The sequence below is a fragment of the Panthera leo genome, chromosome B4, assembly GCF_018350215.1.
Source record: "Panthera leo isolate Ple1 chromosome B4, P.leo_Ple1_pat1.1, whole genome shotgun sequence".
In the NCBI taxonomy this organism is placed as follows: domain Eukaryota; kingdom Metazoa; phylum Chordata; class Mammalia; order Carnivora; family Felidae; genus Panthera; species Panthera leo.
The window spans coordinates 31,363,174-31,385,807 of record NC_056685.1 but is presented as its reverse complement, the minus strand read 5'-3'; the positions used below and the strand labels follow the sequence as shown (position 1 = coordinate 31,385,807).

The 22,634-nt window shown below is 35.2% G+C and overlaps 1 protein-coding gene across 11 annotated transcripts in view; it reads left to right on the top strand.

Moving 5' to 3' along the window:
• The window catches only part of CUL2 (cullin 2), a 157,408-nt gene that overhangs the window by 106,720 nt on the left and 28,054 nt on the right, over nucleotides 1–22,634 (top strand). For all 11 annotated transcript variants that reach the window (XM_042945334.1, XM_042945343.1, XM_042945340.1 and 8 more), the window contains 2 exons: nucleotides 20,349–20,445; nucleotides 20,538–20,648. In XM_042945334.1, the coding sequence (XP_042801268.1) occupies nucleotides 20,349–20,445; nucleotides 20,538–20,648 (208 nt within the window). The remainder of the gene's footprint in view (nucleotides 1–20,348; nucleotides 20,446–20,537; nucleotides 20,649–22,634) is intronic.

Below are 22,634 nucleotides of genomic sequence, written 5' to 3'. Positions count from 1 at the left end.
CTTTATGGTGATACAGTAGATGTATATTTTGAATATGGTGGTAGTAACATGAATCTAGGTATGTGATAAAATTTCATAGAATTACATAAATACAAATATACACAAATGATTATGTGTTAAAGCTGGCAAAATCTGAATAAGGTCTATAGGTTGTATCAATGTTGATTTCCTGATTTTGACATTGTGCCATAGTTATGTAAGATGTTACCATTGGAGAAAATTGGGTGAACATGTCCAGGACTGCTTTTGTTATGTTTGCAGCTTCCTGTGAATCTGTAATTATTTCAAAATTAAAAAAAAATTTTTTAAGTTTAAATGGCACATAATATGTGAATATCCCTGTTTTCTTCCTTTTAGCTGTAACTTTCTTCTCTTCATAAGTAACTACTGAGAATAGTTTGTACTTAAATATTTGTTTATTTAAGTACAGTGGTTATATTTATTTTTTGTGGAAACTTTATATTCCTTTAGGAAGATGATGAAAGCTTTAGAGCCTCCTCACATAAAAATACTCAATATGCATATGCACACAAAACTTTATGTACGTTTTAGAAGGTTTATGGATTCCTAGGATCAGAATTGCTGCCTTAACATTTATATGGCAGATTTCTTTTTCCCTAAGAGAATCATTTGGCAGATTGCAATCTGAAATAAGTCTCTATGCTTAATGTTTGTTGAATTGGAAAAGTTTTTATTTATTCTGACATTATCATTCAGCAGCAAAACAATCATGACTTTAGTATCCTTTCTCTTGCATAATCAGAAACAAAGACAAGAGTTTAAGTGACAAATGAGAAAAAAATTTTAACTTTATAGCTCCTTTTTTTTAAGTTTATTTATTTTGAGAGAAAGAGAGAGAGAGAGCATGAGCAGGGGAGGGGCAGAGAAAGAAGGAGAGAGAAAATCCCAAACAGGCTGTGTGCTGCCTGAGCTTGGGCTTGGTCTCATAAACCGTGAGATCAGGACCTGAATCAAAACCACGAGTTCAACGCTTAACTGACTGAGCCACCAAGGCTCCCTGCTCCTTTTTTTTTTTTTTTTTTTTTTTTTTTTTTAAATTCTTCCTACTTTCTGTTCTGACATCAGACCTCTGTTAGATACCAAAGTTTTCCTACAAGTGTGGTTCCATATCAGGGCTCTGTTCCATTTGTTTGTCTATCTTTGGCCCATATCTCACTCTGTTCATTATTATAGCATAATAAGTCTTGATATCTGGTCAGACAGACTTGCCCTCCATAAGCTAGAAGTGTTCTGGCTGTTATTCGGCCCTTTACTTTTTCATAAGGCCCTTTACTTTTTTTTTTTTTTAATTTTTTTAACGTTTATTTATTATTTTTTATTTATTTATTTATTTTAACGTTTATTTATTATTGAGAGACAGAGAGAGACAGAGTGTGAGCAGGGGAGGGGCAGAGAGAGAGGGAGACACAGAATCTGAAGCAGGTTCCAGGCTCTGAGCTGGCAGCACAGAGCCCAATGCGGGGCTCGAACTCACAAACTGAGATCATGACCTGAGCTGAAGTCAGACATTTAACTGACTGAGCCACCTAGGTGCCCCCCTTTACTTTTTTTTTCGCACAGATCCTGGTCATATTTTGTAAAGGTGATTATAAGTTGCCTAGAATAAATTTTTTGTAGGATTGAAATTCAATTGAATATATAAGTTCATTTGGAGGGAATTTACATCTTTACTGTATTAAATCTTCCTATTCATGAACATATCTGCTATTTTTAATGCCTTCTTTAATGTCTCCTAAGTTTTTATAAATATATCTATAAAGGTTCTTCACTCCTTTGTTTGATTTATTTCAGGATACTTGGTATTTTCTGATACTGTTAGAAAAAATTTGTTCTGTGTAATTATGCATTCTATTTGTTTTCTGCTAGTATATTGAAATACAACAGGCTCTTTAATATATAAATCTTAACATTTAGCCTCCATGTTAACTTCCGTCACTTGTAGCTTCTTTTCCCAAAAAAAGATCATTTCTAATAATTTGTGCTCATTTTTGTGCTTTCTATGTCAGCTATCATAATCTGTAAACGATAGTTTTGTTTCCCTTGTGTGTGTGTGTGTGTGTGTGTGTGTGTGTGTGCATGCGCACACGTGCACTTGCCTGTGCACACACACAACACCTCATTGGCTAGGACCTCCACAGCAGTGTTGAAGAGGAGTGATGGATAATGAGCATCTTTGTCTCACCCCTGATTTTAAAGGTTACATATGTAACATTTCCCTATTTAAAATGATGCTTCCTTTAGCTTTTTATTAGATACTCTTAATCAGAATGATGAAGTTAATTTGAATTTGGTGTTGGATTGTATAAAATGACTTCTGATTCTATTGAGAGATAAAGTTTTTTTTCTATTAATCTTTTAGTGTGGTAGGTTACATTTATGAATTTTCTAATATTAAACTATCCTCATATAACTAGAATAAAACCCAGGTTGGTTGTTGTCTGTAATAATTTTATAACATGGCTGCATTTGATTTGCTAATACTTTGTTTCGAATTTTGAATCTATATCCATGAGTGGAATGGGCCTATAATTATTCTTTCTCATAATGTCTTTGTCTGGGTTTGGTATTAGGCTCATTCTTGTAGGTTAAATTAGGAACTATTCCATCTTTTTCTTTTGAGTAGATGAGTTTCTGTAAAATTTTTCAGTGTTTAGTAAAACTCCCTGCAAAACCATCTGCGTCTAGGGTTTCTTTGTAAGAAGAATTTTTTTTTCTTGCACATTCACAAAATAACCTTTTGCCTTTATTTTATTTTGAAGTATAGCTGACATGTTAGTTTCCGATGTACAAAATAGTGATTTGACAATTCTATACATTACTCGGCGCTCATCACGATTAAGTGTGGTCACTATCTGTAACCATACATTATTACATTATCATTGACTGTATTCCTTATGCTGTACTTTCCATCTCCATGACTTATTTATTTTATAACTGGAAGTTTATGTCTCTTACTCCCCCACCTATTTCGCCTATCTCCCCTATTCACCTCCCCTCTGACATCCACCAGTTTGTTCTCTGTATTTAAGAGTCTGGATTTTTTGTTGTTACTTGTTTTGTTTTACAGATTTTACCTATAAATGAAATCACGTGGCATTTGTCTTTTTCTGCCTGACTTATTTCATTTAGCATAATACCCTTTAGGTCCATTCATGTTCTCACAAATGGCAAGATCTCATTTTTTTTTTTTTTTTTATGTCTGAGTAATATTCCACTGTATATATACACCACATCTTCTTTATCCATTCATCTATCAGTAGCTACTTGGGTTGCTTCCATATTTTGGCTACTGCAAATAATGTTATATATACATAGGGGTGCCCATATCTTTTTGAATGTGTGTTTTCATTTTCTTTGAGTAAATACTCAGCAGTGGAATTACTGGATTATATGATATTTCTATTTTTAACTTTTTGAGGAACATCCATACTGTTTTCCACAGTGGTTGTACCAATTTACATTCCCACCAATAGTGCATGGGGATTCCCTTTTCTCCATATCTTCACTAATACTTGCTATTTCTTGTCTTTTTGATACTAACCATTCTGACTCATGTGAGGTGATATTGTGGTTTTGATTTTCATTTTCCTGATGATTGGTGACTTGAGAATCTCTTCATGTGTCTGTTGGCCATTTGTACATCTTCTTTGGAAAAAATGTCTATTCAAATCCTCTGCCTGTTTTTTAATTGGATTTTTGGGGTTTTTTGGTGTTGAGTTGTAGAAGTTCTTGATGTATTCTAGATATCATCCTTTCTTGGATATATCATTTGCAAATACTTCTCCCATTCACTGGGTTGCCTTTTTGTTTTGTTGATGGTCTCCTTTGCTGTGCAAAAGCTTTTTATTTTGGTGTTGTCCCAATAGTTTCTTACTGCTTTTGTTTCCCTTGCCTGAGGATACATATCCATAAATATATTGTTAACACTGATACCACCTGTGTTTTCTTTTAGGAGTTTCATCATTTCAGGTCTCATATTTAAGTCTTTTTTTTTTTTAAGAATGTTTTAAATGTTTATTTTATATTTGAGAGACAGAGAGACAGAGCACGAGTGGGAGACGGAGAGAGAGGGAGACACAGAATCCAAAGCAGGCTCCAGGTTCTGAGCTGGCAGCACAGAGCCTGACGTAGGGCTCAAACTCATGAACTGTGAGATCATGACCTGAGCCAAAAAGTCAGATGCTTAGCCAACTGAGCCATCCAGGCACCTCTCACATTTAGGTCTTTAAGCCATTTTGATTTTATTCTTGTGTATGGTAAGAGAAACTGGTCCCAGTTTCATTTATTTGCATGTAGCTGTCCAGTTTTCCCAACACCATTTATTGAAGACACCATCTTTTCCCCATTGTATATTCTAGCCTCCTTTGTCATAGATAAATTGACCACAGAAGCATGGGCTCTCTATTGTGTTCTATTGCCCTATATGGCTGTTTTTGTACCATACTGTTTGGATTACTACAGCTTTGTAGTATATCTTGAAATCTGGGATTGTGATACCTCCAGCTTTGTTCTTTCTCAAGATTGCTCTGACTATTCGAGGTTTTTTGTGGTTCCATACAAATTTTAGGATTCTTATTCTAGTTCTGTGAAAACTGCTATTGGTATTTTGGTAGTGATTGCATTGAATTGGTAGATTCCTTTTGGGTAGTATGGACATTTTAACAGTAGTGATTTTTTCAATCCATGAACATTGTTTATGTCATTTTCAGTTCTTTCATCAATATCTTACAGTTTTCAGAGTATAGGTTTTTCACCTCCTTGGTTAATTTATTTCTAGACATCTTATACTTTTTGGTATAGTTACAAGTAGAAATTTTAAAAAATTTCTTGGGGCGCCTGGTTGGCTCAGTTGGTTAAATAAGCATCCGACTTCTGCTCAGGTCATGATCTCACGGTCCATGAGTTTGAGCCCCGCGTCAGGGTTGTTGGGGTCAGTGCTGACAGCTCAGAGCCTGGAGCTTGCTTCAGATTTTGTGTTTCCCTCTCTTTGTCTCTGCACCCCCCACCCCCTCTCTCGCACTCTGTCTTTCTCTGTCAAAAATAAACTTCAAAAAAAAAAATTTTAATTTCTTTCTGTGTTATTAGTGTATACAAAACACATTTCTGTATATTAATTTTGTATCCTGCAAGCCTACTAAATTCATTTATTAGTTCTAACAGTTTTTTGGTGGGATTTTTAGTTTCTATATATAGTATCATATCATCTGCAAATAGTGACAATTTTATTTCTTTCTTACCAATCTGGATGCCTTTTATTTCTTTTTTGTGTGTGATTGCTGCAGCTATGACTTTCAGTGCTATGTTGAATGAAAGTTGTGAGAGTAGACATTTTTGTCTTGTTCCTAATCTGCAAATAGTGACAATTTTACTTCTTACCAATTGGGATGCCTTTTATTTCTTTTTCTTGTTTGATTGCTGCAGCTAGGACTTCAGTGCTATGTTGAATGAAAGTTGTAAGAGTGGACATTTTTATCTTGTTCCTGATCTTAGAAGAAAAGCTTTCAGGTTTTCACCATTGAATATGATGTTAGCTGTGGGTTTTTAATATATGGCCTTTATTATACTGAGGTATGTTTTCTCTAAATCACTTTGTCGGGTTTTTTTTTTTTTATTACTAAATGTTTATTAATTTATTTTTGAGAGAGAGAGAGAGACAGCAGAGGAGGGGCAGAGAGGGGAGAGAGAGAGAATCCCAAGCAGGCTCCATGCTGTCAGCACAGAGCCCATTGTGGGGCTAGAACCTACGAACTGTGAGATCATGACCTGAGCTGAAATCAAAGAGTCTGACGCTTAACCTACTGAGCCACTCAGTTGCCCCTGTCGGGAGCTTTTATCATGAATGGATGTTGTATTTTGTCAGATGCTTTTTCTCTATCTGTTGAGATGATCATATAGTTTTTATCCTTCCTCTTGTTAATGTAAGGTATCACATCGATTGATTCATGAATACTGAACCATTCTTGCATCTCTGGAATAAATCCTACTTGATTGTGTTGAATGGTCCTTTTAATGCATTGTTGAATGTGGTTTGCTAATACTTTGTTGAGGATATTTGCATCTGTGTTAATCAGGGATATTAGACTGTAGTTTTTGTTTTGTTCTTTTTTTTTTTGTTTTTGTTTTGGTTTTTTAGTGATAGTCTTGGTTTGATGTCAGGGTAATGCTGACTTTGTAGAATGAATTTGGAGTGTTCCCTCCTCTTCTATTTCTTGGAATAGTATGAGAAGGATCATTGTTAAGTCTTCTTTAAATGTTTGGTAGAATTTGCCTGGGAAGCCATCTGGTCCTGGACTTTTTGTTTGTTGGGAGTTTTTCGATTACCAATTCATTATCATTACTAGTAATTGGTCTGGTCAAATTTTCTATTTCTTCCTGATTCAGTTTAGGAGATTGTATGTTTCTAGAAATTTATCCATTTCTTCTAGGTTGTCTAGTTTATTGGCATGTAATTGTTAGTGGTAGTTTCTTATTCTTTGTATTTCTCTGGTATGGGTTGTTATCTCTCCTCCTTCATTTCTGATTTTATTTATTTGAGCACCCCCCCCCCCTTTTTTTTTTTGTATGAGTCTGGCTAAATGTTGATCAGTTGTGTTTATATTTCAAAGAACCAGCTTTTGATTTCATTGGTGTTTTCTTGTGTTTTCTTTAGTGTCCAGTTATTTCTGCTCTAATCTTTATTATTTTCTTTTCGTTTAAATTATTTATTTTGAGACAGAGAGAGAGAGCATGAGCAAGCAGGAGAGGGGCAGTGAGAGAGGTAGAAAGAGAACTCTAAGCAGGCTCTGCACTGTCAGCACAGAGCCCAGTGTGGGGCTCAAACTCACAAACCATGAGATCATGACCTGAACCGAAAACAAGAGTCAAATACCCAACCAACTGAGCCACCCAGGCGCCCCTCTAATTTTTATTATTTTCTCTCTTCTACTAACATTAGGCTTAGTTTGTTCATATTTTTCTAGTTGCTTTCGGTGTAAGGTTTGATTATTTGATATTTTTCTTGTTTCTTGAGATAGGCTTGTGTGAACGTATACGTCTCTCTCAGAACTGCTTTGCTGTGTCCCAAAGATTTTGGACTATTATTTTCATTTGTCTCCATGAATTTTTTGAGTTCCTCTTTGATTTCTTTGTTGACCCATTGATTGTTTAATAGCATGTTGTTTAGCTTCCATGTATTTGTGTTTTTTCCTAGTGTTTTTTTTTTTCCTTGTAATTGATTTCTAGTTTCATACTATTGTGGTTGGTAAAGATGCTTGATATGGTTTCAGTCTTCTTAAATTCATTGACACTTGTTTTGTGGCTTAACATGTGATCAGTCCCGGAGAATGTTCTATATGCATGTGAAAAGAATGTGTATTCTGCTGTTTGTGGATGGAATGTTCTATATGTATCTTGTTAGGTCCATCTGGTCTAAGGTGTTGTTCAAAGCCATTGTTTCTTTATTGATTTTCTGTTTGGATGATCTAACAACTGATATAAGTGGAGTGTTAAAGTTCCTTACTATTAATGTATTACTGTCAATTTCCCCTGTTATGTGTGTTAATATTTGCTTTCTATATTTAGGTGCTCATATGTTGGATGCATAGATATTTACACTTGTTCTCTTCTCCTGTTGGATGGATCCCTTTATCATTATATACTGATTTTCTTTGTCTCTTGCTACAGTCTTTGTTTTAACGTCTATTGTGTCTGATATATGTATTTATATTCCAGCCTTTTTTTTTTTTCACTTCCATTTGCATAGAATGTTTTTTTCCATCCCTTCACTTTTACTCTGTATGATGTGTCTTTAGATCTGAAGTGAGTCTTGTAGGCAACATATAGATGGGTCTTGGTTTTTTATCCATTTAGTTACCCTACGTCTTTTGATTGGAGTATTTAGTCCATAAATATTTAAAGTAATTACTGATAAGTATGTACTTATTAAATATTATTTTGTTTGTTGTTTTCTGGTTATTTTTGTAGTTCTTTTCTGTTCTTCTTTTCTCACTCTCTTCCCTTGTGGTTTGATGGCTTGCTTTAGTGTTATGCTTAGATTCTGTCCTCTCTATTTTTTGTGTATCTACTATAGGTGTTTGATTTCTGGTTACCATTGGGGTCATATATATCTTATGTGTATAGCAGGCTATATTAAGTTGATGGTTGCTCAATTTTGAATACATTGTGAAATCATTAAATTTCTACTCCCTCCCTCCACATTTTACTTATATGATAGCATATTTTACATCTTTTAAATTTATCTCTTGACTGATTTTTGTAGATATAATTGCTTTTAAATTGATGTGAAATTAAATACCTTTATTTTCTTTCCACTTAATGAACTCTCTTTAAACATTTCTTGTAAGGCTGGGTTAGTGGTGATAAGTTTTAACTTCTGTTTGTCTAGGGAATCTCTTTGTCTCTCCTTCAATTCTGAATGATAACTTTGTCAGGTAGAGTATTCTTGGTTGTAGGTTTTTTTCCTGTCAGTACTTTGAACATCTTGTGCCACTTTCTTCTGGCCTGCAAAGTTTCTGCTGAAAAATCAGCTGATAGTCTTATAGTATTTCCCTTGTATATAACTGTTTTCTCTTGCTGCTTTTAAAATTCTCTCTTTGTCAGGGGCGCCTGGGTGGCTCAGTCAGTTAAGCGGCCGACTTCGGCTCAGGTCATGATCTCGCGGTCCGTGAGTTCGAGCCCCGCGTCAGGCTCTGTGCTGACAGCTCAGAGCCTGGAGCCTGCTTCAGATTCTGTGTCTCCCTCTCTCTGACCCTCCCCCGTTCATGCTCTGTCTCTCTCTGTCTCAAAAATGAATAAACATTAAAAAAAAATTTTTGCCATTTTAGTTATTATGTGTCTTGGTGTGGGCGTCCTTGGGTTTGTCTTGTTAAGAGTTATCTATACTTCCTGGACCTGAATGTTTGTTTTCTTTCTCAGATTAGGGAAATTTTCAGCTATTGTTTCTTTAAATAAATTCTCCAACCTCTTCTTCCTTCTTTTTCTGGGATCCCTGTCATACAGAAATTATTACTCTTGATGATGTTGCAGAGTTCTTTTAACCTATTCTTACCTATTCTTATTTTTTATTTTTTTTCTTTTTCTCTCTCTTTCTCTCTCTCTCTCTCTCTTTTTTAGGTTTGTTTTGTTTTGTCTTGTCTTTGCTGTTCAGCTTGATTGCTTTCCATTATCCTGTTCCAGATCACTGATCCATTCCTGCATTTTCTCATCTGCTGTTGATTCCCTCTAGTATATTTTTTATTTCAGCTAATTGTGTTCTTCAACTCTTTTTAATATTTTGTATCTTTGTTGCAGTTCTCACTGAATTAATCCACTCTTCTCTCAAGTCAGGTATCGTAATGACCATTACTTTGAACTCTTTATGAGAAATATTTCATTTCATTTAGCTCTTTTTCTGTTATTTTGTCTTGTTCTTTCATTTGAGGCGTATTCCTCTGCCTTCTTATTTTGTCTAAATCTGTTTCTGTATATAGTAGGTTAGCTGTGTCGCTTGGTCTTGAAAGTAGTAGACTTGTGTAGAAGAAGTCCTGTATTGCCCTGCAGCACAATCCCCCCCCTCGTCAGCAAAACCAGGTGCTCCATTGGTGTCCCCTGTGTAAGCTGCATGGGCCTTCCTGTTGTGGCTGAGCCACAGTTGCTGTGGGCATGGTGGTAGATGGGACTGGCCTTCAGCCCAACTGTCTACAGTAACCTACTTTGCCTGCTGTTGGGGCACTGGACAGGATTTGTTCCCCACACTGTTGAGAGGCCCAGCTGTTAACTGCCTGGGCTAACTGGTAGTTGGGGCCAGCACTCACCCTAGCTGTCTGCAGTTAGTCTCTGCCACCACTGTTAGCATACTGAAGAACAAGGGCTGGCTCCATGTGCAGCCAGCTAAGAGGCCTGGCTGCCGGAACTGCGGATGAGCTAGTGTATGGTATTGTGACAGGGCAAGAGCCACTTTGGAAGGCTGTCTGCTGAGATGGGTTTCTTGGGTGGAGCAGGTCAGTAGGGGAACACTGGGGCGGTGAGGACCAGCTGTGGTAGCAGTGTAGATGGGAGAGTGTTAGAACTGTGTCCAATTATATAGATCAGGGAGTAGAAGAGAAATGGCACCCACCAACACTTTAGCTCCTGGAGAAGTCTCCTGCAGATCCCTGCCCCGTCAACATATTCTAAGATTAGTCAGTAAATCTTCACATATACCCCAAGCACCTTCAAACTGCTTTTTTTTTTTTTAATGTTTGTTTATTTTTGAGAGAGAGACAGTGCAGGCGGGAGAGGGGTAGAGAGAGAGGGAGACACAGAATCGGAAGCAGGCTCCAGGCTCTGAGCTATCACCACAGAGCCTGACACAGAGCTTGAACTCATGAGCCATGAGGTCATGACCTGAGCTGAGGTCGGATGCTTAACCAACTGAGCCATCCAGGCACCCCGAAACTGCTATTTCTATGCTGTGTCTCTGCCAAGTTATTTAGTGTGCTGGTTCTTTAAGGGCAAGGACTTGGTTTCCTATTGCCCTCCAGGTCTCCAGGGGTTAAGCTCTGCTGGTTTTTAATGCTCCTGAAATTAAGCCAGATGATTTTTTAAAGCCATACATTATGGGGACTCATCTTATTAGTGTGGGTCCCCAGGGCTGGAGGTCCCTGGTGTAGGGTCTAATCCCCTCACACCTTCTTGTTTGTGATATCCCTCCCACTTGTGGTTAGTTGCTTAGGGTTTGGTTCCTGACTGCATTTCTGTCTCTCGCATCTTTTTTTTTTTTTTTTAATGTTTTTATTTATTTATTTTGAGAGACAGAGAGTGAGAAAGGGGGAGGAGCAGAGAGAGAGGGAGACAGAGGATCCAAAGCAGGCTCTGAGCTGACAGCAGAGAGCCTGATGTAGAGCTCGAGCCCATTAACCCAGAACATGATCTGAGCCGAGGTCAGAAGCTTCACCAACTGAGCCGCCCAGGCGCCCCTTCTCACACTTTTTTTTTGATGTGGCTTCCTCTACAACTAGTTGTGGAAGATTTGTTCTGCCAGTCTTCAGATTATTTTCAGAATTGTGTAGATGTAGTTGTTGACTTGGTGTGTCCATGAGATGAGGTGAGCTCACTATCCTCCTACTCTGCCATCTTTCCAATCTCCAGCTTTTTGCCAAATCTTAGAGTGCTGGATCCCAAAACAGTTGTCTCAGAATTTTTTACACTGCCTGTAGTTTTTTCAGTAGTCAGATATTTATTTCTTCTGAGTCTGTTGTGAGTTATTTTTTCAGAATTTTTGGAAGTAGTTGTTGACAGTATTTACTTTAAAAAAGTTGTTATTTGAAAGAACTTTAAATTTATAGAAGAGTTGCAAAGCCAATACAGAAAGTTCCTGTATACTTCTCTTTTCCTAATATTACCATCTCACAACCCATGGTATATTTATGAACATTAGTATAAAACTGTTAACTAAACTACAGATTGTATTTGTACTTTCTCAGTTTTTCACTGATTCTGCTCCAGGATCCCGTCTAAATCACAACATTGTATTTAGCTGTCATGTCTCTCTTGGTCTCTTCTACTTGGTAGAGATATTTTTAGTCTTCCGTTGTCTCTCATGAATTGACACTTTTTTTTAAAAAATTAGTGATCAGGTATTTTGTAGTATGTCTGTCAACTTTGATTTCTCTGATGTTGGGTCAGATTAGACTGAGATGATGGGTTTGGAGGAGGAATTCCACATGGTGATATATATGCCCTTCTCATCATATAATATCAAAGAGTAGAGTATATCAACAATACTTTCTTTTTTTTTACTTGTGATACTAACTTTAGTCACTTGGTATTTTATTTTCCTTTTAATCCCCATCTGGAGTGATGTCTTCACTCATAATATTGCTTGCATGTATCTTTTCGTGAGGACTTTTACTAGAGATTTGTGTATTTTGTTGGATTTTTTTTTTCAAAGAATCAGTTTTGTCTCAGTTGATCTTCCCTGTTGTATCTTTCTTTCTCTTTTATTATCCCATTCTTGTTTTTCTTTTCTTTCCTTCTTCTGGGAGACAAGACTGTTTTTAGATTGGACTGAAATGGATATAGAATCTTTGGTGAGAGGGACACTTTAAAATCTCTAACCAAAGTTTTGTTTTTTTTTACAGGAATCTGTGTATTCGTTCAGCTGAGATATGATTATATAGTGTGGAGGTTGAGGAAGGGTTCCTAATGTGAGACAGTATGTAGAATTCCTGATATTTAAGCATTGTTTTCTATCTGGTAATCTCAGTTAAAGAAAATAAAGGCATTAATAATTTACCTAGCTTATTGTAGCCCTGTGTTAGAGCTCCATTAATAATTTTTAAAAGCATAAGAAATAGTTGAATTACTGCCCATACTTCCTACTGCAAATGATGAAATTTACTTTTTAAAAAGAGCGATTAGGAGTAAGAAGTAAAATAAAGTGAAAATTGATTGAAAATTACAAGTTTTTAAAATACCAGAGTAGAGTAACTTGTTCCCTAGGGAATATTTTTACACACTTCTGTGATTTAGCTGCCAGCTATTTTTCCCTTGATGCCAAAAGAATTTTGTCTAAATCAAGTTACTAAAAGAGAGTGTTAACAATACCCATTTTATATGGCTGTTGTTGAGATGAAATGAGATGCTTTATGTAAAGTATTTACTACACTCCCTGAGGCATAATAAGGTACAATAAGTATTCAGTAAAATTAATATCCAAGTGAAAACTTTTTATAATAACTCCTTAAAGCAATCCAGTTTGTGTAGGTATTTTTCTTTAAACAGGTTCTTATGTAAAGTTTGTCAAGACAGCTTAACTTTTTAACACTTCTTATGAATTCAGTTAACATTATCTGTTATTCTTCAAATCTGTAATGGATTTAACAGGTTGAAACGCCTTTTGGTTGGATCAGTTTGTTTTTTTTTTTTTTCATCCTTGGGGGTTATGCTTTTTTACTTCCCAAACTCTTGAGAAAGTATTTATAGATGTTTTCAGAAAAATGATTCTCAGCCTACATAGTCTTAATCTTCCTTGATTCCTTAGGTCTAGATTCTTGCCCCCCCCGCCCCGCCACCTCCTTTTAAATTTTAAGCAACCCTCTCTAAATAATTTGTATGAACAACAGACAGATTGGAAATCAGGGCATTCCAATTTCTTTTATAATTCTGTTTCCTGAATAAATTACCTCATTGGATTCCTGTGAAATAGGGAAGGTTGTATCAGCTGACCTTTGGAGGCCCCTTTCAACTTGAAATTTCTGTTTTCCAGTATATGGTTTTATATGAGGTCTAATTAGATTTAAATAAGAAAGCAACTGTCATAAATAGGATGACAATAATGCAAGAGACTTTGACAAGAGACTGGTAAATTGCTGAGAGCACTAGGAAACATAGTTTGAAAACAATGCACAGAAGTAAAGAGAAGATTATACGTTAAAAAACTTCAGAGTAGAGAATACTAACGAACCAGCAATCCTTGACAGATAGAACTCATTTCCTTCTTCCGTAGATGGGTCTCACTTAATACTAAAATTATTTAATGTAGTCTGAAAGATTATTTTTATCACAATGGCCAAGAGTTGCTAAAAGATAAAAACATATGTCTTTCCTAATTCTTAAATACTTAGTAGCATGTTTGCTCTTAGATATTCACCATACCAGATACTGGTACTTTGAAACTGTGTTCCAGCAGCTGTCTACATTTCTTTTTTTTTTTTGGCCCTATGATTTTTAACACTGTCCTTTAGCTAAAAATGCTTGCTTCTACCACATAGGTAGTTATCTGATACTAATGTGATTGCTCTTTCCTACAATTTGGGTTAGATAATCTCTACCTCAGTTAATTTTATAATGATTATAATTTTTTTTAAAGCAGAGTAATACACTTTTTCCCTCTTTCAGCTGTGTAGTATTAAACTCATCAGTAAAGGAATTAATTTGGTTGCTATCTTTAAAGAAAAGATTACTTCTTAATGTAAGTTTGGTTATGTGTATTAGGTATATTTTATGCCCTACCACCACCCATGAGCCTAGGAATTTTTGTATGTGATCTCACATGCAATTGTCTTACATTTCCCATATTATAATAAAAATATATAGATTATAGCATTTCCAGTCCTGAGGTAACTTCTTTGAAGATTTCAGAAAATTGAGGCCCATCTCAGCATTTGAAGAAGTAAAGTTACCTGTCAGACTAATGGAAGATTTTTCCTTGTGAAATCAGTATGTTCCACTAAGTGAGGATTCTTACGGAGCATGAATGCTGAAATACTTAGTAAACTATAGTTAGAATTTCATGACTTTTCAGTTGGGTGAAGTGGATCTCTGCAGGAAAGACAAGAAGAAGGTTTAAAAGGACAGACAGAAAAGACAGCAATGTAAAATGATGTAAAAGGAGAAAAGGAGGAGCTGATGGCTTAAAGATCATGCATCATCTGCTTTTAAGATATAAACTGGGACTGAACTCTTTCAGCTTAATTGTATTCTTATAAAGATGGCTTCTCTTGAGCTATGTAAACACTATAGGAATAATCGCAGTTTCATTCATTTTGAAGAAAAGTGTTTCAGAGAAATATTAGGTTTAAAAGTGGAATGTAGGTTGTAGAATTTTTAAGTAAAGGTGCTCCTTCATATATATATATAAGGAAGAAAACACATGATGTAACCATAGATTGTATATTGCATATTTTTCAGTATTTACTTCACTTGGAAAGATAGAAGTAATTTTGTTCATATGGTAACTTATCTATCTTTCATATTAATATAGTAGAATTGCCAACTGGGACTTTCAGTGCAGTAACAACCTAAAGTTGTTTATAATTTTAATAAATAAAATAGTGTAACTTCATGGATCCAAATGTTGTAGTATAAGAATTTGAATATTTTCAGTAATATATAAAGAGGCAAGCATAAATATGGAAAATAAATATTGTGCTATAAATTTTCTGCAAGGACTTTAGTTTTACTTAAAATTAAAATTGGATATATGAAATTATAAAAAGGAAATAAATAGATATATTTTTAAATGCTTATAAAAGGAATTACTTAGATACTTAAGGATACCATTGAAAACCCTGAGTTTTTAATGTTAGAAGGATTCAGAATTGCATTTCTTTTCCCCAGTAATTCTGTAGTTAACTTTTTAGTGTTGAGTACTCTGTAAACAAAAGCAAAAATTAAAATGAAATTCTCCTCTTTGAATTTGGAACACTTTGTAACATAGCCTGGTATGGCTGATGTATGCTTTCTCTGATGCATCCCTGTGTTTGTCATTTTTATTTATTAGTTGTTTAGACCCTAGAGACTTCACTGAGGGAAAAATACAGTCTTAGCTAAAGACAAAAATCGAACTCAATCTTTATTCTTTTGAATCTCAGAGTTTCTGAAAAATGTATTTTAAAATTTCCCAGCTCAGTTTTAGATTTATTGACTTTTTTCCTTGCAATTAATAGTTTTTGTTTCATACATTTTCAATCTCTGTTTGTTAGTTGAGTAAATATCAGGATTATTATCTTCATGGTTAATTATTTTTATTGTTGTAACATCATATATCTTGTGCTCTTTTTCTTTATTCTGGCACATATTAATATTGTTATATCAGTTTTCTTTTGTATTTGGGGGGATTTTGCTGTGTGTGCGTTATTTAACTTTTTAAATGTAAATTAAGATACAGAAAACTGCACAACACAATTGTACAGCCTAATGAATTATTATAAAGTGAATATTCTTGTTATTACCACCCAAGTCAAGAAATAGAACCATGCCAGCCACCCCTGAAACCTTTATATGTGTCCCATCCCTTCCTTTATGCAAAAGTTACCTTTATGCTGACTTGTAAGGTAGTTCCTTTCTTCTATTTCTTATGATTTTATCACCCACATGTATATTCCTAGACTCTGTAAGAGTTTAGTTTTGTCCATCCAAAAAATGTTCCTTTGTCCTCTTTATTTCCTGCAAATTGGCAGACTTCTTGGTTCCCTCGGACGAAACTATAGATACTTTGTTCTTTCATAATGTCTGTTTTTTCACTTGTTTTGGATATAAGCAACCACTGATGCTGAATACTGACATCTTTTGTTTAATGAGATTTATAAAACTGTCACTTTATTTCTATCATTTTGTTTTAACTCCTACCTGGAAGCAATAATTTTATAAAGACATGCTTCCCTTCGTCTACTATTTGGTTACCCAATGGTGAAGTTCATATAGGAAGGGTAAAATAACTGCTCAGTTTGTTCTTTACCCATTTGTCAAGATAATGAGTTGGGTTGTTGTTATCCTCAGAAAGTGACCAATTAGCCTTATTCCCCCAGTATATTATGATGATCTTACAGACCTAAATATATTTGATTTGTTTCTATTCATTGTGGTGTTTTACTAAAGTTTAAATTGCTTCCATTTGGTTAGGTGGCACCATGGTCTTTTTGAGAAGATCCTAGTCATCCTTGCAACCTTTCTTGTTACCTAGTGTGTCAGGATGTGCCAGACTCATCTTGTACATTTTCTTCCCTGGACCATGTAATTAGCTACTCAATGAAAAACTTAGTTTTAAATACACAAGTGGTACATACATTCTTGAAAAACTTTGAATGTTCCAGATCCTTTTCTTAGGCTTTCTCTTCCCAGAGGTAATAATCCCTGTTATTATTTGCTTAAGTGTCTTTACAAACCTTTTCCTAGGTCTTTTTATGTTTACGTACAGAAATAAGTACAATACAGAGATTGTTTTCTTTTTTATGTGATTTTTTCTAACTTTTGAAAATCATAAATGATGTACATACTTACTAACTTCTTTTTTTATTCAATTATATATCTTGATAATTTTTCTGTTAGTTTATACCACATTCTTTTTAAACTGCTACTTAGTATTTATTTAGTATGGTCCTACCTCATTTTATTAAACCCTTCTCATGGTGTATATTAGGTTGTTTCCAGTTTACCCACTAATCCAACTCTTGCTTTTTATCATGCATGAATGCAGATGTTTGTTTGGAGCCATAGAGTACATGCATTTAGAATTTTTCCAGTTTGCCCTCTGATGCGCTTGTTCTTCCACAAGCAGAATGTGAGAATGCCTGTTTCTCTGCCATTCAGCAATACTTGCTGTTAGGAAATCTTGCCAGTCTGAAGGTAAAACATTTCCTCGATTTCCCATTGCCTTTCTCGGGTGGGAATAGGGGAAACTAGAAGGTGTTCTCAGGTGAGGGCCGCAGCAAGTCTTCTGGTTGCAGCGGTTTCCCTTCTTGAGCTCCGCTGCCTCTCATGCCCCGCCTTACCGCCCCAGAGGGTCACACACACAGAGCTGCGACTCGTCTTGCTTCAGAGACTGACTCTTGCTCCTCATGTCCTGGATGGTTTTATCAACTTTCTGTGCTGTCCAGCTTTCGGTGTCTGCCACTTCTTTGCCTGTCTTCCTCTACTCCCTTCCCATCCTCTCCTTGTAGCATTTCATTCTCTTGTGCATTTTTGCGTATAGTTTTATTTTCCCACACTGTCCTGTCTTCTTTCCATCTTTTTTCAATTTCTTTAAGTCCAAGGGCTACCGCCAACAATGGGGTACTAAAAAGTAACCTTCCTGTCATTTCCCAGATTTACAGTAGGGACAGGGGACTGCATTTAGTTTGCTGGAACGCTACTTTCATTTAAACATATGGGTAAAGGGAAGGTTTCACTAAGAGATTAATGTACCCCTTGTCATATATCAGTATCAAGACTTTTGAGAGTTCCAGCCTAACTTTTGATGACTGTCAAAAATTTGGTCTGCTGTTTGAGTTAAAAGCTCATTTCATAGGCTTCAAAAGCTTTGATTTTAAAATGACAATCAGTGCTTTTTTGGTCTCTTTATTCTCTTCTCTAATATATTAAAAATGCTTCCATTTTGTTCCTATTAGTACTTAAAATAATAGGTGGTATTTATTAATTGTTTATTCCTACACCAAGCACTGTGTTACATGCTTTCTTGCGTTATGCTTAATCTTTACCACATCCTCACAGCCATGAGGTGTAGGTACTTTTATTATCCCCACTTTACAGAAGAGGAGATCTGAGTGAGTACCAAGAGGTTAAGAAGTGCCTGCCCAAGGTGACATATTAATGCAGCCAGAACTCAAACCCAGGCAGCCTGACTCTAAAATCCTGGTCTTAAGGTCTATGCTAAATATTTCTTTTGGTCCCTATCATCTCAGCTGATTGGTTTCATTATATTGGTAATTTCATTATGACTTTTGTAGACATTTGCCACACAGTCCTGTTAAGATAAAATAATTAGCGATATTTCTAAAAATTCATTTCTTTTCTCAGGGTTTATCTCTTGGGACCAAGGTTCTTAGATGAAAACTAGAGTTTATTCAGATGACCAATTTAGTCAGTGCTTTTGTGTATTACTAACTTGGTATCATTTCATTTTATTTTTATCATTTCAGTTTATTTTCATTATCTGTCAGCCTAATAGAAATGCTGTATATTTATAATGTTTTGTATAGTTATAAAAGTGTGTGGTGATTTAAAGATTGAATAATTATGCCTAAGAGTTTCTGAATTCAGCTGTTACCTTTCTCGGGAGGACAGCTTAGTTATTAAGCACTAGGAATATCTGTGTTTCTTCTAGACAGTGTGTTACCCAATTCCAGCTTACCTGGGCCTTTTGGGATCAGAAACAAATGGCAAGAATGCTGAGAATATCAGGAGTGGAAGTTTTCCTGGTGCTGAGCAGGGAGAATAGACTTTGGTCATGAAAAGAATTTTAGTAGTCTAATTTTCCAAAAATTCAGACGTTTCTCATTCTTGACTGATTTTTGTTTGGCCCTAGGCAAAGTTAAAAGAAAAAAAATCTGGTGTGTTCCAAATAGATGAGATAGGTTAGATCATTATTTCACCAGATTTAATTTGGATTTAGGAAGGAACTAATAGAAGGTGAGCAGAGCAGTGTATGTGACATTATAGGAACTCATTGCTTTTGTTAGTAATATCAAAATGTAGATTTTGTATCTGAGATTTTATAACTGACAGAATTATTATACCTATATTTGTTCAAGTACAAAAACCTTCCCCCAGACTATCCAGATAATTAAAGAAAGAATGAAAGAGTATTAGAGAGATGCAGGGAGGGACACTAATATGTAAACATCATTGCCTCAACACTTTTCAAAAATGTTAGAAAGTCTTTTTATCCTACTGTAAAGAACAAGATATTTTTACGATGGAATGGTGATCATGTATTTTCTGTTGTTCTCTCTGTAAAATAAATATTAACTCAGAGGAAAAAAAAAGACATTTTAAAGTGAGGTGAAAGATTGCCAGGAGGAAGGTAAACCTTTGACCGCATAATGGTTTGATTTGAGCATTAGTACTGGAGTCAGAAACTCCCAACTTTGGGCCAGACTGTTGGGCTGTGGCTTTAGGCAAACTATTTTTTTCTATTTCATTTACCTCTTTCTGTAATTAGAAAGCCTGACATTCACCTACACTTGTTACCATGTTTAAAACTTGCATCTTAGGGGCGCCTGGGTGGCTCAGTTGGTTGAGTGTCCAACTTCAGCTCAGGGCGTGATCTCGCGGTTCATGAGTTCGAGCCCTGCGTCGGGCTCTGTGCTGACAGCTCGGAGTCTGGAGCCTGCTTCAGATTCTGTGTTTCCCTCTCTCTCTGCCCTACCCCCGCTCATGCTCTGTCTCTCTCTCTCTCAAAAATAAATTAAACATTAAAAACAATTTTTTGATAAATAAAACTTGCATTACAAATAGTGCCTTGGCTAAGTAGGAACTTACCAAATGTCACATGAATAATTGAGGTGATTTTAGATTCCTTTGCAGCTGTAAAGGGATATAGAAGTACTGAAACATATCTCACTAAATGTCTAAAATTTCCAAAAACCTTTGTGTTTGCATGGGAAGCAACTCAGTGGCAGATCTCTTAGAGAATAGCACCTATTAGTCCCTTCAGGGAGTAATAATATATAGAGTTTATGTGTACTGTCAGATTATTATGGGCATACTTGTAATGGTCCAGACTGAATTCTGACCAAATCCTCTAGTAACAGTTTGTGGCAAGTCAAATTCAAATATTTTTAACCATCAGTCTTAAAAGTCTTGAATTAATGGCCTCATGTCTACTCTAAAATGAAAGTAGTATCGTCCGAGTATCAATGTAGTATTTACGATTAACACTTTTCTCATTTATTGAAATGACATCTAATGACTACATTAACTATCATAAATATTAATTCAGCTATGATATGAAAAAAATTATTCTTAAGTTTAAAATGCTTTATAAATAGATTAGACCAATAGAATATTAACAGCCATATTTTGGCATTCTTTGCTATTTTTCCATAGATAATTGTATTCTCAATATTTTTTGTTATACCTTGTTTTAGTGATCGTGGTGGAGAAGACCCAAACCAGAAAGTAATCCATGGGGTTATTAACTCCTTTGTTCATGTTGAACAGTATAAGAAAAAATTCCCCTTAAAGGTAAAAAGCCTCCTTTAAAAACATAATCAGACCTTTAATTTTTTAAATTACTTGTTCTCATTTTTTAATTAAATTTTAATTGATTTATTTAGTTTTATCAGGAAATCTTTGAGTCTCCCTTTCTGACTGAAACAGGAGAATATTACAAACAAGAAGCTTCAAATTTATTACAAGAATCAAACTGCTCACAGTATATGGAAAAGGTAAGAAAGCATATTATGTTAAATGCATCATCTCTTATATGTCAGGCATGGTTTTATCTAACATTTGTTTTCTTAATTAAGAAAGTGGAAAAAGCTTTTATTTGTTTGATCATTACTCTGGGTTATAATTAATGTGCAATTCCTCCTATTGATAAATCATTGTTCTTGCTGTGGCATTTTCCATGAGAAAAAGTGCTATCCAATTTTCATCATGGTTGATGCTTTTTGATAAATCCTGATTGCTTGATTTGCTTGCCTTTAAAATTAATATTCACAGTCTTGGCTAAAGGATAAACTATATTTATGCTTAGTAGATAAGTTTAAGGCATAGGATAAACATAGAAGCGAGGTATGTGGGTTTTTATCTTTTCTTCTTTAAAATGGAAGTGAAAATAAGGAAAAATATAATAATTCTAGATATTTGGATAGGTTAATCTTTGGGTCTGTTCAACTTTTGGAAGACTGAGTAAAAGCTCCAGAAGAAACTTTAATTAATCCTTAAACCAACATTTATTGATTACCATATTTAAAACTGTATGTGTATTTTCTTGGTAAAGGAATAGTTATAAAGTCAGCCATCATATAAGATGTATTAAATTTTTAGCCAGGTTTTTTCACTTGCTGTACTGAATTTCAAGCATTTTATTATAGGATGATATCTGTTAGTTTGTTTAGCCAAGAAAAATAACGTATTATAAGTGGAATAATTATAGACTGGCCTCCATAGATGACAGGTTAAGAAATATCTGTACTTCCTGATACATTATATATTCCACAAAGCCCAGGTCTAGAAGTCTGAGCTCTTTTATTCTCTTCCTGCTGTTGTCACTAGCTCTGGTACCTTGAGTAAGCCTCTGGGACATGTTTCTCCATCTATTAAGAGGTTACATTAAGTCAGTGGTTCTTAGCTCCAAGCCCTTTTTGCATCTTAGACTCTTGTTAAAGGTTCTAGGTCCAATCCTGAAAAGTATGCACAGAATATCAGTGATACGTACACTCCTTGTTACATTTGGTTCACAAGGAGGCCCTTGGCAAAAATACTGTATTTTCACTTATGTAGAACCATACACTGTCTAGAATGTGGGATATCTAGAATAGATAAATTAATGGAGACAGAAAGTTGTTGAGATGTTACTGGGAGGAGGAGAGAATAGAGAGTTATTGTTTAATGGTTAAAGAGTTTTTGTTCGGTGTGGTGAAAAAGTTTTAGAAATAGTTGCACAACACTGTGAATGTAATTAATGCCACTGAACACAGTCAAAAAGTGGTTAAAGTGACATATTTTATGTTATATATATTTTACCACAATTTTGAAAACACTAATAATGTAATACACCCAAACCATTGAATTATATTTTAAATGGGTAAATCATACAATAAGTAAATTATATCTCAAACTGTAAAAAGGAGGGCCTTTGGAAATTATGTTTGGGAAATAGCATATATAAAAGTAGTTCATTTAATTTACAGACTAATGTAGCCGTCCTGCTTCTCTTTCTGTATTTTACCTGTAGTTTTGGCCTTTCCTCCCCAGCTATAAGTGATTTTGTAACTATTTGAAGCCTTGCACGGAGATACTCCACTCTTGTCTACCTTCCTGTTGATATGTACCCTTCTCCCGATTGTCATTATTTTTTTTTTCCTTTACTCATCCTTCCTCACCTCCAGACTCTAATTCCTGTTGCATTTAGTTAACCCATAAACACTAAAGTCACTTACAGTGCACTATAATGATTAATAGGCATAATCCTTTTAAGGGATATTTTTGTTTTGAAAGAAAAACTTACTGACCAAAATGACTGTCTTCGTTGATTAAATATGTGCTATAAACATCTTATAGGCTATTATTATTATTATTATTTTTTGAGAGAGAGACAGTTCACACATATGCACATGAATGAGCAGGGAGGGACAGAGGAAGAGGAAGAAAGAGAATCTTAAGCAGGCTCCACGCCCAGCACAGGGCCTGGAGCCCTATGTGCGGCT